The sequence below is a fragment of the Thalassophryne amazonica genome, chromosome 10 (assembly GCF_902500255.1).
Source record: "Thalassophryne amazonica chromosome 10, fThaAma1.1, whole genome shotgun sequence".
Lineage (NCBI taxonomy): Eukaryota > Metazoa > Chordata > Actinopteri > Batrachoidiformes > Batrachoididae > Thalassophryne > Thalassophryne amazonica.
The window spans coordinates 117,423,147-117,440,294 of record NC_047112.1 but is presented as its reverse complement, the minus strand read 5'-3'; the positions used below and the strand labels follow the sequence as shown (position 1 = coordinate 117,440,294).

General features: G+C 43.4%; 1 protein-coding gene across 1 annotated transcript in view; it reads right to left on the bottom strand.

The window, feature by feature from the left end:
- si:ch211-129c21.1 (uncharacterized protein LOC563087 homolog) overlaps window positions 1–17,148 on the bottom strand; it is a 121,730-nt gene that overhangs the window by 80,200 nt on the left and 24,382 nt on the right. The window contains 2 exon segments of the mRNA XM_034180754.1: window positions 245–396; window positions 642–752. Coding sequence (XP_034036645.1) covers window positions 245–396; window positions 642–752 — 263 coding nt within the window.

Below are 17,148 nucleotides of genomic sequence, written 5' to 3'. Positions count from 1 at the left end.
TGAATGTGAACATGATGACTCTTCCTTCACTTTTCTGAGATAAAATAAATATTTTAATTATAGTCACAACACAAATAAATGTACAAAACCGTGGCGAGCCTGTTTGGGTAACAGGAACACAGAGACATGTCCATCTGGTCTCCGTAACAAACAAATGTTTCTCCATCATCTTAATAACATTTTAGAATTAATGTTCCTTTCTGAGATATTTCAAATTCATTTAATGTGATCTTGGTAAAAATACCTTGCAGACACGGGCCACTCGAGACACCACCACCTTCCTGTAGAACTCGTATTCGATGGCGTTCTCACTGAAGAACAAACAGACCTTATCGTCATCGCCGTCAGCACTGTCCATGCTCTCAGTCACAACATCCATGTAGACAAAGCTTGGCTCTAAAATGACAAAACATCAGTTCTTGGGAACACGTTTGGAAAAACTGCTGAAGGACATCTGTAATCCAGGGACTCCACCCTGACCCTGGACAGCACCTGCTGACTTGCTCCACCCTCTCTTGGTTGATTAAATCTGGTGTTTTCCAGCTCTTGGTTGGCTGAAGCACCTGAAGTGATGTCCAGGGACAGTTTTGGAGACCCCTGCTGCTAACTGGAGTGAGGTAGACTTCATTGCAATGACTCACCGTTCAGCCAGGAGCTCTTAAACTCAGTACGGACTGTCACGGCAGAGCTGCGCAGGACCACTGGCTCAGAGCCCAGGAAGTTGATGGAAGTAGCTGAGTACAAGTCATTTCCTGTTCAACAACAACATGAGGAGTTAAAGCTGCTGGAAGTCACAGTTTTTTTTACATTATAATGCACCATCACAGAAACATCAATCAATCAATCAATTTTTTTTATATAGCGCCAAATCACAACAAACAGTTGCCCCAAGGCGCTTTATATTGTAAGGCAAGGCCATACAATAATTATGTAAAACCCCAACGGTCAAAACGACCCCCTGTGAGCAAGCACTTGGCTACAGTGGGAAGGAAAAACTCCCTTTTAACAGGAAGAAACCTCCAGCAGAACCAGGCTCAGGGAGGGGCAGTCTTCTGCTGGGACTGGTTGGGGCTGAGGGAGAGAACCAGGAAAAAGACATGCTGTGGAGGGGAGCAGAGATCGATCACTAATGATTAAAGGCAGAGTGGTGCATACAGAGCAAAAAGAGAAAGAAACAGTGCATCATGGGAACCCCCCAGCAGTCTACGTCTATAGCAGCATAACTAAGGGATGGTTCAGGGTCACCTGATCCAGCCCTAACTATAAGCTTTAGCAAAAAGGAAAGTTTTAAGCCTAATCTTAAAAGTAGAGAGGGTGTCTGTCTCCCTGATCTGAATTGGGAGCTGGTTCCACAGGAGAGGAGCCTGAAAGCTGAAGGCTCTGCCTCCCATTCTACTCTTACAAACCCTAGGAACTACAAGTAAGCCTGCAGTCTGAGAGCGAAGCGCTCTATTGGGGTGATATGGTACTACGAGGTCCCTAAGATAAGATGGGACCTGATTATTCAAAACCTTATAAGTAAGAAGAAGAATTTTAAATTCTATTCTAGAATTAACAGGAAGCCAATGAAGAGAGGCCAATATGGGTGAGATATGCTCTCTCCTTCTAGTCCCCGTCAGTACTCTAGCTGCAGCATTTTGAATTAACTGAAGGCTTTTAGGGAACTTTTAGGACAACCTGATAATAATGAATTACAATAGTCCAGCCTAGAGGAAATAAATGCATGAATTAGTTTTCAGCATCACTCTGAGACAAGACCTTTCTGATTTTAGAGATATTGCGTAAATGCAAAAAAGCAGTCCTACATATTTGTTTAATATGCGCTTTGAATGACATATCCTGATCAAAAATGACTCCAAGATTTCTCACAGTATTACTAGAGGTCAGGGTAATGCCATCCAGAGTAAGGATCTGGTTAGACACCATGTTTCTAAGATTTGTGGGGCCAAGTACAATAACTTCAGTTTTATCTGAGTTTAAAAGCAGGAAATTAGAGGTCATCCATGTCTTTATGTCTGTAAGACAATCCTGCAGTTTAGCTAATTGGTGTGTGTCCTCTGGCTTCATGGATAGATAAAGCTGGGTATCATCTGCGTAACAATGAAAATTTAAGCAATACCGTCTAATAATACTGCCTAAGGGAAGCATATATAAAGTGAATAAAATTGGTCCTAGCACAGAACCTTGTGGAACTCCATAATTAACTTTAGTCTGTGAAGAAGATTCCCCATTTACATGAACAAATTGTAATCTATTAGACAAATATGATTCAAACCACCGCAGCGCAGTGCCTTTAATACCTATGGCATGCTCTAATCTCTGTAATAAAATTTTATGGTCAACAGTATCAAAAGCAGCACTGAGGTCTAACAGAACAAGCACAGAGATGAGTCCACTGTCCGAGGCCATAAGAAGATCATTTGTAACCTTCACTAATGCTGTTTCTGTACTATGATGAATTCTAAAACCTGACTGAAACTCTTCAAATAGACCATTCCTCTGCAGATGATCAGTTAGCTGTTTTACAACTACCCTTTCAAGAATTTTTGAGAGAAAAGGAAGGTTGGAGATTGGCCTATAATTAGCTAAGATAGCTGGGTCAAGTGATGGCTTTTTAAGTAATGGTTTAATTACTGCCACCTTAAAAGCCTGTGGTACATAGCCAACTAACAAAGATAGATTGATCATATTTAAGATCGAAGCATTAAATAATGGTAGGGCTTCCTTGAGCAGCCTGGTAGGAATGGGGTCTAATAAACATGTTGATGGTTTGGATGAAGTAACTAATGAAAATAACTCAGACAGAACAATCGGAGAGAAAGAGTCTAACCAAATACCGGCATCACTGAAAGCAGCCAAAGATAACGATACGTCTTTGGGATGGTTATGAGTAATTTTTTCTCTAATAGTTAAAATTTTGTTAGCAAAGAAAGTCATGAAGTCATTACTAGTTAAAGTTAATGGAATACTCAGCTCAATAGAGCTCTGACTCTTTGTCAGCCTGGCTACAGTGCTGAAAAGAAACCTGGGGTTGTTCTTATTTTCTTCAATTAGTGATGAGTAGAAAGATGTCCTAGCTTTACGGAGGGCTTTTTTATAGAGCAACAGACTCTTTTTCCAGGCTAAGTGAAGATCTTCTAAATTAGTGAGACGCCATTTCCTCTCCAACTTACGGGTTATCTGCTTTAAGCTACGAGTTTGTGAGTTATACCACGGAGTCAGACACTTCTGATTTAAAGCTCTCTTTTTCAGAGGAGCTACAGCATCCAAAGTTGTCTTCAATGAGGATGTAAAACTATTGACGAGATACTCTATCTCCCTTACAGAGTTTAGGTAGCTACTCTGCACTGTGTTGTTATATGGCATTAGAGAACATAAAGAAGGAATCATATCCTTAAACCTAGTTACAGCGCTTTCTGAAAGACTTCTAGTGTAATGAAACTTATTCCCTACTGCTGGGTAGTCCATCAGAGTAAATGTAAATGTTATTAAGAAATGATCAGACAGAAGGGAGTTTTCAGGGAATACTGTTAAGTCTTCTATTTCCATACCATAAGTCAGAACAAGATCTAAGATATGATTAAAGTGGTGGGTGGACTCATTTACTTTTTGAGCAAAGCCAATAGAGTCTAATAATAGATTAAATGCAGTGTTGAGGCTGTCATTCTCAGCATCTGTGTGGATGTTAAAATCGCCCACTATAATTATCTTATCTGAGCTAAGCACTAAGTCAGACAAAAGGTCTGAAAATTCACAGAGAAACTCACAGTAACGACCAGGTGGACGATAGATAATAACAAATAAAACTGGTTTTTGGGACTTCCAATTTGGATGGACAAGACTAAGAGACAAGCTTTCAAATGAATTAAAGCTCTGTCTGGGTTTTGATTAATTAATAAGCTGGAATGGAAGATTGCTGCTAATCCTCCGCCCCGGCCCGTGCTACGAGCATTCTGACAGTTAGTGTGACTCGGGGGTGTTGACTCATTTAAACTAACATATTCATCCTGCTGTAACCAGGTTTCTGTTAGGCAGAATAAATCAATATGTTGATCAATTATTATATCATTTACCAACAGGGACTTAGAAGAGAGAGACCTAATGTTTAATAGACCACATTTAACTGTTTTAGTCTGTGGTGCAGTTGAAGGTGCTATATTATTTTTTCTTTTTGAATTTTTATGCTTAAATAGATTTTGCTGGTTATTGGTAGTCTGGGAGCAGGCACCGTCTCTACGGGGATGGGGTAATGAGGGGATGGCAGGGGGAGAGAAGCTGCAGAGAGGTGTGTAAGACTACAACTCTGCTGCCTGGTCCCAACCCTGGATAGTCACGGTTTGGAGGATTTAAGAAAATTGGCCAGATTTCTAGAAATGAGAGCTGCTCCATCCAAAGTGGGATGGATGCCGTCTCTCCTAACAAGACCAGGTTTTCCCCAGAAGCTTTGCCAATTATCTATGAAGCCCACCTCATTTTTTGGACACCACTCAGACAGCCAGCAATTCAAGGAGAACATGCGGCTAAACATGTCACTCCCGGTCCGATTGGGGAGGGGCCCAGAGAAAACTACAGAGTCCGACATTGTTTTTGCAAAGTTACACACCGATTTAATGTTAATTTTAGTGACCTCCGATTGGCGTAACCGGGTGTCATTACTGCCGACGTGAATTACAATCTTACCAAATTTACGCTTAGCCTTAGCCAGCAGTTTCAAATTTCCTTCAATGTCGCCTGCTCTGGCCCCCGGAAGACAATTGACTATGGTTGCTGGTGTCGCTAACTTCACATTTCTCAAAACAGAGTCGCCAATAACCAGAGTTTGATCCTCGGCGGGTGTGTCGTCGAGTGGGGAAAAACGGTTAGAGATGTGAACGGGTTGGCGGTGTACACGGGGCTTCTGTTTAGGGCTACGCTTCCTCCTCACAGTCACCCAGTCAGCCTGCTTTCCCGGCTGCTCGGGATCTGCCAGGGGGGAACTAACGGCGGCTAAGCTACCTTGGTCCGCACCGACTACAGGGGCCTGGCTAGCTGTAGAATTTTCCACGGTGCGGAGCCGAGTCTCCAATTCGCCCAGCCTGGCCTCCAAAGCTACGAATAAGCTACACTTATTACAAGTACCAGTTACTGCTAAAGGAGGCCGAGGAATAACTAAACATTTCACACCCAGAGCAGAAAAGTGCGGGAGAGACAGGAGAAGCCGCCATGCTAAATCGGCTAAGAGCTAGTAGCTACGCTAAGCTAGCGGATTCCTAAAAACACGCAAAGTGAATAATGTGTAAATAATTTATAGGTGATCAGCAGAAGGAGTGCTTTAGTTAAGGCACGTAAAGATTACACTGGGAAACAAATCGTAATCTAGATAACTAGATCAATCTAACTGCGCAGAGTAAACAGCTAACAGATACAGAAAACACCGCTGTGCTCCGGAACAGGAAGTGATACAATACCGCAGTGAGAGCCAACCACCAGTAGAGGCCTAAAACAGTATAACCTAAACATCACACTATAATTTGAGCAATGTTTGGCTGTCTGATTGCTCCCTGACTCTGCAATGTCTTTTCATCAGTTTTATCTGAAATATCGGTATGAGGATGAAGGTCAAGCCTCGAATGCCCTGAAAGAGTTCATTTAGGGGTGATTCTTAACTACGGGCACTATTGTCCTTGTAAATGAATTTCCACTACACCATTGCCTTCAATATAAAGCGCCTTGGGGCAACTGTTTGTTGTGATTTGGCGCTATATACATGTGCTCTGATGTCACTGTTTATCTCCATAGAAACTACCAAACAATCTTTCATACAAACTGTTTAAAGGGACATTGCAGTGTTGTGGTGGAAATTACAGCAATAGTGTTGGGACACCTATATTTTGTTTAAAAAAATCACAACAGTTGTAGTGACATTGAATACCCCAATTATGTTTGATTATTTTACTGATATTTTATTCACAGATATTTTAAAACATAGAAAAAATGTTTCTTTACCATTCAATTTTATCATTGAAGATCAACAGTCTGGGTGTGGGGACAGCACAAAACGACAACATTTGCATATAATGATGGTGAAAAAAGGTGAAAAGTCATCATACGACTACTAGGACAAATTTCTTAAAACACTTTCATTGTAAAGATAACTATAAAAGTGTGAAATTTCCCCTTTTTCTGTTTTTCATACAATATGATCAAAGGACATAATAAGTGCCCGTGAGTCTAAGAATCACCCTTAGACAAATGTCATGGTCACTGGGGTCAAAGTCAATTTCCCTGTCAAGGACAGCCAAGGATCAATCATTAAGGTGAAGGGTGAGGTCATGTGGGTTAAAGGTCAGGTTTCCACCCAGTCAAAATGTATTTAAGAATGTCTGCAACACGTGCACAAGGGCAGACACGAAAAGAAAAGCATCAACCTATCACAGGACCTTTCTTAGGGCCCCCTCACACATAACACGATTGAAGCCCACTAGTGCACGAAGGAGGAAGTGCATGCCACTCGTGAAAATCAGAGCTGCCTCTACCGCCTCGTACACCTGTCCACTACAACTGCTTGGGCACAACAGCGTCCAAAAGACAGAGTGTGCCCTGTGAGAGACCATTCGATCCTCCGCGGCAGGCGGCAGCCAAATTCCAGGTGACACACACGAACATCCAACACCGCTCGCTGGACACTTAGAAAATGTGGGGCCATTCACGCTGTTAGCGCGAAAATAGTGAGCAGACGATCACTTTCGAGGGTCATCTACAGAGGAACAGACAGTTCATATTTGTATTGTCTGCTTGATAAGAGGGATTCAATAAAATGCAGTGTTTTTTGTGGTGTGTGGTTTTTATTTTTTTCTCCACAGCAGAGGCATGATGTGGTCCAACACATTCCAGCTGCTTGCACTGTTTCATGCACGCTTGTGCGCTTGCATGAAACCATCACCAGTGTATCATGCACGTCTGTGCGACCATGCGTCCCTCACGACAGCAGGTGGGTGTTTCATGGTTCCCCATTTCGTGTTTGGTTCGTGGATTTTCTTCTGGTTTCTGCATCTTTTGTGTTCTGTGTGAAGGGGTCGTTACTGACAACATATGTAGATAAAAGTTCAGTAGAAGAGCAGCATCAAGAATGTAGTATATGTTCTTTCAGCTGTTGCAGTAGGGGGCACCAAAGCAGGTCAACCATTTTCAACTAACCCTGTCCTCTGTATCTTCCTCTGCACACCATCCACCTGCATGTCCTCCCTCAGCACATCCATGAACCCTCCTCTTTGTTCTCCCTCTTCTCCTCCTGCCTGGTGGCTCCATCCTCAGCATCCTTCTCCCTATATACCCTGGGTCCCTCCTCTGCACATGTGCAAACCATGTCAGTATCACTTCTCAGACTTTGTCCCCAAACTGTCCTAGCTGTACTGTCCCTCTGATATATTCATTCCTAATCCTGTCCATCCTCGTCACTCCCAAAGACAATACCAACATCTTCAGCTCTACCAGCTCTGCCTCTTGTCTTTTTGTTAGTGCTGCTGTCTCCAGGATGTACGTAATGGGTCTCACTACTATCTTGTAGACTTTCCCCTTCACTCTTGTAAATTTCCTTCTATCATGAATCACTCCTGCCACCTTTCTCCATCCACTCCACACTGCTTGCACGCTCTTCTTTAACTTTCTACCATATAGTTGCCCCCAAGTACTTAAACTCATCCCCTTTCACCACCTCTACTGCTTGTAATCGCACTATTCCACTGGGCTCCCTCTCATTCATACACATGTACTCTGACTTGTTCCAACTGACTTTCATTCCCCTGCTCTCCAGAGTGTATCTCCACGTCTCCAGGTTCATCTCAACCTGCTCTCCATTCTCACTTCCGATCAAAGTGTCATCGGCAAACATCATAGTCCATGGAGACTCCTGTCTTATCTCATCTGTCAACCTGTCCATGAACACTGCAAGCAGAAAGGACTCAGAGCTGATCCTTGGTGTAATCCCACCTCCACCTTGCATCTGTCATTCCAACTGCACATCTCACCACTGTCACACTGTCCTTGTACGTGTCCCTACTCAACCTCACCTACTGGTATTTCTCTGCCACTCCAGACTCCCTCACTTAATAAATGGATTGTATTCTTAAAGCGTTTTTCCATCTACCGTAGATACTTAACGCATTCAACAATGATGTCTCACATTCACCCATTCACACACTGATGTCTGCATGTCCCCATGCACACCACAACTCTTCTCTTGGCACCCTATCAAAAGCTTTCTGGAAATCTAGAAACACAATGTAACTTCTGACCTTCTCTATACTTCTCCATGAAAGCTAACACTAGCTTATCACTAAGCAACTTCCTTGCTAGTACATGGCTCAATGAGACTGTTAATATCACCTTGCAAAAAACGGTAATCTGATTGTAGGTTCATTATCTTATAATTATATTGTATAAGGATAGTTTGGGATTTGGGATTGAAGGAAGATTGTATGAGGTGCTTAGTCAGTGTATCGCACACTGTAGAGCAGCAAAACTTGAGCAAACCTAATCAAGGTCATTTTAAATGTAGCCTACTTTATATTGTGATGTGTGTACCATTTTAGCTTGTGGCCAGACATTTTTTTCGCATAGAAAAACTAAGTATAGCTTACTCAGCACACCAGATTCCATTGACAAATGTGGCTATTTTACTCTGTAGCACATGGGAGTTGTTGTCACGGCAGCGGCGGCCTGCCCGAAACTGCAGCAGCTGGACCTGCAATGCAGACTGCCAATCAAGCATTTGGTGTATCAGAAATCGTTGTCTTTATTCCAGGTTTAGGTTCGAAGCACAGGCAATCAAGCAGGGGAGCGGAGGTACAAACGGGATCAGGGCAAAAATGCAGTCATAGTTCAGCCAGGGTCAGAGCACGAGCTAACACAGTAGTCAGGGATGAGACAAAAAGACATGGTCAACGGAATACAAAGCAGAAGACGGTAACAGAACTGTGATCAAAAGGCTGGAATGTGTGCTAAGAGCAACGACAAACTGGCAAAGGTGTGGCGGCTGGGAGGAGATTAAATAAGCAAGTGTTAACAAGGCGCATGTGAGGAGACGGATCTAGAAATGGGACGTTGCTGTGAACAAAGAGTATGGATGGGGCAAGATAGTGAGGAAGGGAGTGCACAAGTGGAGTGATGTAATAGACAAAGATGTGATCTGGTGCAAGAGCGGGTGTAAATGAAAACATAAAGCAGACTGGATCAATGTGTGGGAGGAGGGTACAGAGCTGTTGAAGGGACGTGACAATTTAAACACAGATGCAAGAGGGATGAAGACATAATGGCAGGTGCAGGGCGTGGAGTGAAAACAAACTCAGAGGGGCGTGAGGGAAACTGAGAACTATGAACAAAACTAAAATAACAACTGAGGGCAGAATAACATAAGAACTGGGCATGAACATGAGAAAATGGAAAATAAATACTTAAGGCAACACTAAACTAGAAAACAAGCTATAAGAAAACAAACTACAAGAAAACAGAAGGCAAAACCCGACATAAAGAACAACTGATAACACAAATGAAAAAAGCAAAATAAACAAGTGATAAGGCAATGATTATAATGCAAACACACAATGTGGCAGAACAAACGAGAACAACACTGGACAAAGGCTCAAGTATGAAAAGTGACAAAACAAGTAACACAGCAAAACTAGAACAGAGAATAACCACGATGAAAAATAACTAATACATCAAAGCTGGGCAGGAGGATTAGAGGTCGAGACCCGGGATGGGCATGACACAGTCTACTGCTGCCTCATCGAGGTCATTTATGTAATATCAGTAATAATCACAACTCAGCTGAACTATCACAGAGGACATAAAAATAGCACACGTAAACTAGACAGAGATGCTGGCTCATTGATCCAGCAGCTGGTCAACATCGTCTGTGTGATGCAGGTAAAACTGTTGTTTTTTTTGTTTTTTTTTGTCAATGGAATCTGGAGAGAGTGAATTACAAGAATTTAACTTCAGCTTCCTGGCAGAAATATCTCTTTGATGGCAAAGTAAAGCAGTAACATATTATCAATACAGTGTAAACTGAAAATGAAATAGATTTTATTACTGTAATGTTTAAATACCACCACACATTATACAATACAGTACAATTCATATTAACACAAAATATTAACGCAATGTTCAGACTGATATATGAGTAAAGAGTAGTTTCAGATGTAATTTGGTGTCACTCTGAGGTATTTCCTGTTACAGATCTGAAGAATACCAGATGACAAAAGTGTCATAAATGAGCCACAACAGCCTCTAGTCTCTCAGTTCTTGGACAGTCGTGTGTCATCCACAGCAGAGCGCCGTCACCAACACAGAACTGTCCGACCTGATTACTGATTGTGGAAAACAGGAGCTTTTTCTGACAGTACGTAAGTCCAGCTCAGTGTGTCACACAACACTGACATTAAAAACACACAGCCTCGAATCAGGAGAGACGCCCAAAATTAAAAACTCCACTGAGCCACACTGACCATGTCTATGTGACTGTGGACATTTGGTCAGACTGAAAGACGAGGGGATTCCTTGGTGTCACTGTCCACTAGATACTAGGACACAGCTGAAGACTACCTCCTGCAATCGCTTCAAAGGCTCACACACCCGCCGAGCGAATCTGTGGCCAGTTTGAGTCCATACGTGATGAATACAACATCAAAGGCACACTGGACTACATCATTAGTGACAACGCTGGGAACACGGGAAAGACTTTCACTGTGTGCTTTCCCAGTGAACAAGAAGATGATGATGATTAAGATCGTGTTGATGACCCTGACCTCTGGTGTGACTTAACCCTGGAAGAATCAGCAAACAGTAGATAACGTCGCCTGCGGCGTTCTGCTCCTTAGTCTTCAGCTGGTGGTGGGAGATGGTTTGAAAGAAACACAAAGTGGTGTGTCCTTCTCTTTCCAAGTTATCAACATTCAAAGATGTGTTTGATTTGGGGAAGAGAGACGCGTCCCTGCTGCAGTCAACACAAGATGGAACTCGACACTGAGGCCAGTGAAGGAAGTTCTCCAGTGTGGCCATCTAAAGCTCTGTGCTGTTCCAGAAAAGGCTGGACCTGAGAAGCTGTCATTCACACCGCGAGAGTGGAATCTGCTGAAGGAGTGGTGGACATCTTGAAGCCGTTTGGAGAAGCAACTGATTTGACACAGGCAGAGAAGGTTGTCACACTCAGTGTTGTTGTTCCATCCATCTTGACCCTCAATCACCACCTTGAGAAGCTGACGCCCAAGTTCGATTCCTGAGTGGCCTGGCCAGAAGCCTCCAGGCATCCTGAACAAAAGATTTCTTGGGATCTTCATTAACGTGAAAATGGCCAGGACTCAAGATAGCATCACTGCCCCCTTTTCAGACCCAGTCCACCTCAAAGCAGCCGCCCTGGATCCAGCCTTTTCTCTGCTGTGGGTGGAGCCCCGTGTGATGATCAGTCATGACATCAAGGCAGAGGAGTTACAGGAGTTGAAGGTAAATATTAATGACTTTAATGAAACTGTTTTCTGTGACTTATGTTTTGTTGGTAGTACCCAGAGGTGCTGTTCTCTGAAACTAAAGTTCTTCAGTCTTCATCCAACACTCAGCAGACCATTTTCATCTAAGAACAGTTTCAAGTCTTTGATTTTAGAGTCTCTCTTCACATTTTGCTTTAACCTTAGCTGGGATATTTCAGAGTTCAGAAATGGGCTGGGAGACGCCCCGAAAACAACTCTGTTCATTCTGAGGACTCGTACCTCATTTTTACAGTCCTTGACTGGACATCCATGCACCCACAGGAACCTAACAGTGTCTTTGTCCCTTTCTGCAAGGGGAATCTGAAGGAAAGCCTTCATTATATTGGCAGTTAAAGACTACCTCATGCAGTCTGAACTTAATGAGAACATCCAGTTTTGGTTTTAGGTTCGGCCCAGTGTTGAAACAGTCACTGAGGGATGGACTGTCTTCATCATGTGAGGATGCATCAAATACCACTCTGAGTTTAGTTGTGGCCTTGTCCTCTCTTAGAACAGCGTGATGTGCCATGTAATATGAGGTCTGTTAGAAAACTATCCGACCTTTTTATTTTTTGCAAAAACTATATGGATTTGAATCATGTGCACTTGCATCAGCCAAGCTTGAACCTTCGTGCGCATGCGTGAGTTTTTTCACGCCTGTCGGTTGCGTCATTCGCATGTGAGCAGGCTTTGTGTGAGCAGCGGTCCACCTCTCTCGTCGGATTTTCATTGTGAGGAAAATGTCTGAACGATTTGGAACTTTGCTGCATCAAATTTTTCCAGAAACTGTGAGAGACCTCCAGGTGGAAACCATTCGGAAGATTCAGACGGCTTTCATGGACGATTCTATGGGGATCACACAGATTAAGGAGTGTTACAGCCGGTTTAAAGACGGCGCACAATGGCGGAGGGCACGCTGCGCTCCGAGCGGCGATCGACAGGCTGAAACGACCAGATCATTTCCAAACTGAACGCGTCTGACTACTACAGAAATGGCAGAAGAGGTGGACATAGCACTTTTTCGGCACATTCCACTGTTACAGGAGTTTTTTGTCATGGAAAGAGGAGCGGAGGAATTCGCCACGGAGCCGCTAATGGTGCGGGACAAAAGCACCTCTGTGTTTGTCTCACAGGACATGTTGTAACATGCCCAGCTCTTGCACCATTCAGAAGATTCAGACGGCTTTCAGTGGCTTTTCAGTCGTGTGACTATCCGAGAAATTGTGGACAAGCTGGACATGCCACAACATGTCCTGTGAGGCTTCATCACGGCGTTGCTTTTTGTCCCGCGCCATTAGTGGTTCCGTCCCGACATGCAAATTCCTCCACACGTCTTTTCATGACAAAAACTCCTGTAACAGTGGAATGTGCCGAAAACGTGGTTAATCTGTGTGATCGCCATAGAATCGTCCCTGAAAGCCGTCTGAATCTTCCGAATGGTTTCCACCTGGCTGTCTCTCACAGTTTCTGGAAAAATTTGATGCAGCAAAGCTCCAAATCATTCAGACATTTTCCTCACAATGAAAATCCAACGAGGAGGTTGGACCTGTGCTCACTCAAAGTGTGCTCACATGCGAATGACGCAACCAACAGGTGTGAAAAAACACACATGCGCACGAAGGTTCAAGCTTGGCTTTCAACTGCCACCAATGAATTGGTGACCTTTTGTGACTTTCCCAGTGACTGCCTGCCAGTAGTAGTCTGGCTCCTACTAACACCTGCAACTCTTGGTCATTAGCACCCTCTAGTGGAAAGCCTACAAGTGTAGTCCTCTTGTCTTTATCTCTGCTTGAATGGAGTCGCTTGGGACTTTTCTCACAGCAGTAACACCTGAGGAGCCTCTACAGCTTCTGTCTCAAGTCTCTGTTCAGTGTTCCACACGTTCTCAAGATCAACTCTCACATCATTGTGTTTCTCTGCTACAGGAGTGGTGGAACCAAAAACATGGAGGTTCAGCGTCTTGTGCCTTACAACTGGCTGTCCTAATGCTCTAACAAGGCTTCTGTGAATGAAACTACGCTGGCTGCCTCCATCTAACAGGCAGCAAGTTATCTTTCTGTCCTTTGGCCCATGTCTATGTCTTCAGTCTGCAGCAGGACCGTGTTCTATTTGTCTTAACCTTTACGGGGCTTGACACTGAAGACAACACAGCATCTGTATTTTCACTATTATCGCTCGTGTCAATATCTAGCTTAGCTTCAGATTGTTCACAAACTGACAAAGGGGTGTTTACGGTCACATAAGCTGCACAAACCCTTCACTCTGCAGTATTTTGTATGTGTTTTGAGCCTAAGCAGATGAAACACCGTCCAGGTTTCCTCAGTTTATCCTTGTGTGTGCTCACTGTGTGTTCAGGACAGTTCTCTGGTTTGTGGTCACTCCTGTCATGATACACACAGGTCCGGGGTACACCACTGGCTGTGTGCAAAGTGCCGCTGATGTGACGCTCCACTTTCTGGGTTTCTCGCAGGCGTAGGACGGCTTGTCCACATTCTTTGGGTCCTTCGATGGGTGGCCTGGTCTGGTAAGCTGAAGCTCTGTTGTCTGCTTTGCACCTCATTCTGCAGAAACTGAATCAACTCTGGCACCTTCCACTTGTTGGTTGAGTTTGGTTGGTGAGTGTAGGCAAGTGTGATGTCCTCTGGACTGAGCTGTAGTAGCACTGTACACAGCAGGCAGCCGTACGTGTCACTCTGCACTCCAAGGGACTCCAAACTACGTGTCTGGATCTCACATTCATCATAGAAGTGCCTCAAAGCTGTAACATCAGATGATCTTTTAACAGGTGTCAAGTTCAGTAGTTTGAACATATGGACACTGATCACAATGTCCTCTCTCCCAAAGTGGCTCTGGAGTAACTCTGTTCCAGTGTCGTAGTTGTCATCTGTCATTGTGAGCCCACAATAGTTCTTTCAGCTGCTCCAGTCAGGTAGGATCTGAGGTAAGTAAACTTGTCTGTCTTTCATAGTGCATCGTTTCTGTGAACAGCTGTTTCACACTGTGACCTGAATTCCTGCCACTGTCTTATTTCACCATCATACTTTGTTATCATTAACTTGGGAAGTTTAACAGTTTGTCTGGACTGGGATGTAAATGAACTGCTGCTTACATCACTCACACACGCTCTCACAGTGTTTCTGGCGGTCTCCTGTGACCTGATGAAGGTGGTGACGCGAACCTTCCACGTGAGAACCTGGTCCAAATAATCCTGTTTGTTATCTCAGTGTCCAGGTCATCCATGGGCATTTGATCTTCGATGCCCTTATCCAAGTCCAATAAACCTTCATGCTTTAATGATAAAACTGCCAGGAACTCGTGCATTTTATTAATATCTGGTCTGTCCTTGTCCACCTCCTCCTCTAGGCGGGTTAACAGCTTGGTCATAGTGGCACGAATAGTCACCCGCTTCTTCTTCATCCGCTCCAATCCCTCTGTCATGACGGCTGCTAATCTTAATTCAAGTCCTTACTTCCCGGGTTTCGGCACCAAAATGTTACACAGTGAAAGCTTCTGCAATCATGACGGAGGCTCAGAAGTCTTTGTTGACCATGTAGTAGTGATGTTAAGCTCGAGTCAGTCTGCTCGACACAGTATCGAGCTTTTTGAGCCAGAAGTGTCAGTGAGCAGTGTTTCAAGCACGCCCCATCACATGACCACTGCGAGTGAGGCCTCGTTATGTCACACCACGTCTCGAGCTTCGCCGGAAATTCGAATAATCTGGGCGTGTCAATACGACCCACCAAGTATTTAAATGAGATCTGAATCGCAGCTCAAACCGTGGGTTTGTGAGAGGAGGAGATTGCTAGTGACACTTATTGCGAATTAGCACGTGAATCTGAGCCAAGGAAAGCATTAGTTTATATTTAGGTCTAGTTTAGAGTTCATTTAGTATAGTTAGCTGGAGAGGTGGTGAGGCAGAAGAGGAGCCAATTAAAGTCCAGCACTGTTCAAATTATTCTTTTTTTTAATAAAAATTGTTGAAAGTTGCACAATCACCGTCTCCTGTCCCCTCTATTGTAATTTACAAATTACAGCAACATAAGCACCAGTTGCAGAAGCACATGTCTTCATCACTTTTCCCATCACATTTTATCCAAATATAGTTTGAGGAATAACACAAATCTACATATGGTCTACAATGAAGGCTTTCAGAACCATTATGTGTAAGTCAATCAATCAATCAATCAATTTTGTTATATAGCGCCAAATCACAACAAGCAGTTGCCCCAAGGCGCTTTATATTGTAAGGCAAGGCCATACAATAATTATGTAAAACCCCAACGGTCAAAACGACCCCCTGTGAGCAAGCACTTGGCTACAGTGGGAAGGAAAAACTCCCTTTTAACAGGAAGAAACCTCCAGCAGAACCAGGCTCAGGGAGGGGCAGTCTTCTGCTGGGACTGGTTGGGGCTGAGGGAGAGAACCAGGAAAAAGACATGCTGTGGAGGGGAGCAGAGATCGATCACTAATGATTAAATGCAGAGTGGTGCATACAGAGCAAAAAGAGAAAGAAACAGTGCATCATGGGAACCCCCCAGCAGTCTACGTCTATAGCAGCATAACTAAGGGATGGTTCAGGGTCACCTGATCTAGCCCTAACTATAAGCTTTAGCAAAAAGGAAAGTTTTAAGCCTAATCTTAAAAGTAGAGAGGGTGTCTGTCTTCCTGATCTGAATTGGGAGCTGGTTCCACAGGAGAGGAGCCTGAAAGCTGAAGGCTCTGCCTTCCATTCTACTCTTACAAACCCTAGGAACTACAAGTAAGCCTGCAGTCTGAGAGCGAAGCGCTCTATTGGGGTGATATGGTACTACGAGGTCCCTAAGATAAGATGGGACCTGATTATTCAAAACCTTATAAGTAAGAAGAAGAATTTTAAATTCTATTCTAGAATTAACAGGAAGCCAATGAAGAGAGGCCAATATGGGTGAGATATGCTCTCTCCTTCTAGTCCCCGTCAGTACTCTAGCTGCAGCATTTTGAATTAACTGAAGGCTTTTTAGGGAACTTTTAGGACAACCTGATAATAATGAATTACAATAGTCCAGCCTAGAGGAAATAAATGCATGAATTAGTTTTTCAGCATCACTCTGAGACAAGACCTTTCTGATTTTAGAGATATTGCGTAAATGCAAAAAAGCAGTCCTACATATTTGTTTAATATGTGCTTTGAATGACATATCCTGATCAAAATGACTCCAAGATTTCTCACAGTATTACTAGAGGTCAGGGTAATGCCATCCAGAGTAAGGATCTGGTTAGACACCATGTTTCTAAGATTTGTGGGGCCAAGTACAATAACTTCAGTTTTATCTGAGTTTAAAAGCAGGAAATTAGAGGTCATCCATGTCTTTATGTCTGTAAGACAATCCTGCAGTTTAGCTAATTGGTGTGTGTCCTCTGGCTTCATGGATAGATAAAGCTGGGTATCATCTGCGTAACAATGAAAATTTAAGCAATACCGTCTAATAATACTGCCTAAGGGAAGCATGTATAAAGTGAATAAAATTGGTCCTAGCACAGAACCTTGCATAAGTAACTTTAGTCTGTGAAGAAGATTCCCCATTTACATGAACAAATTGTAATCTATTAGACAAATATGATTCAAACCACCGCAGCGCAGTGCCTTTAATACCTATGGCATGCT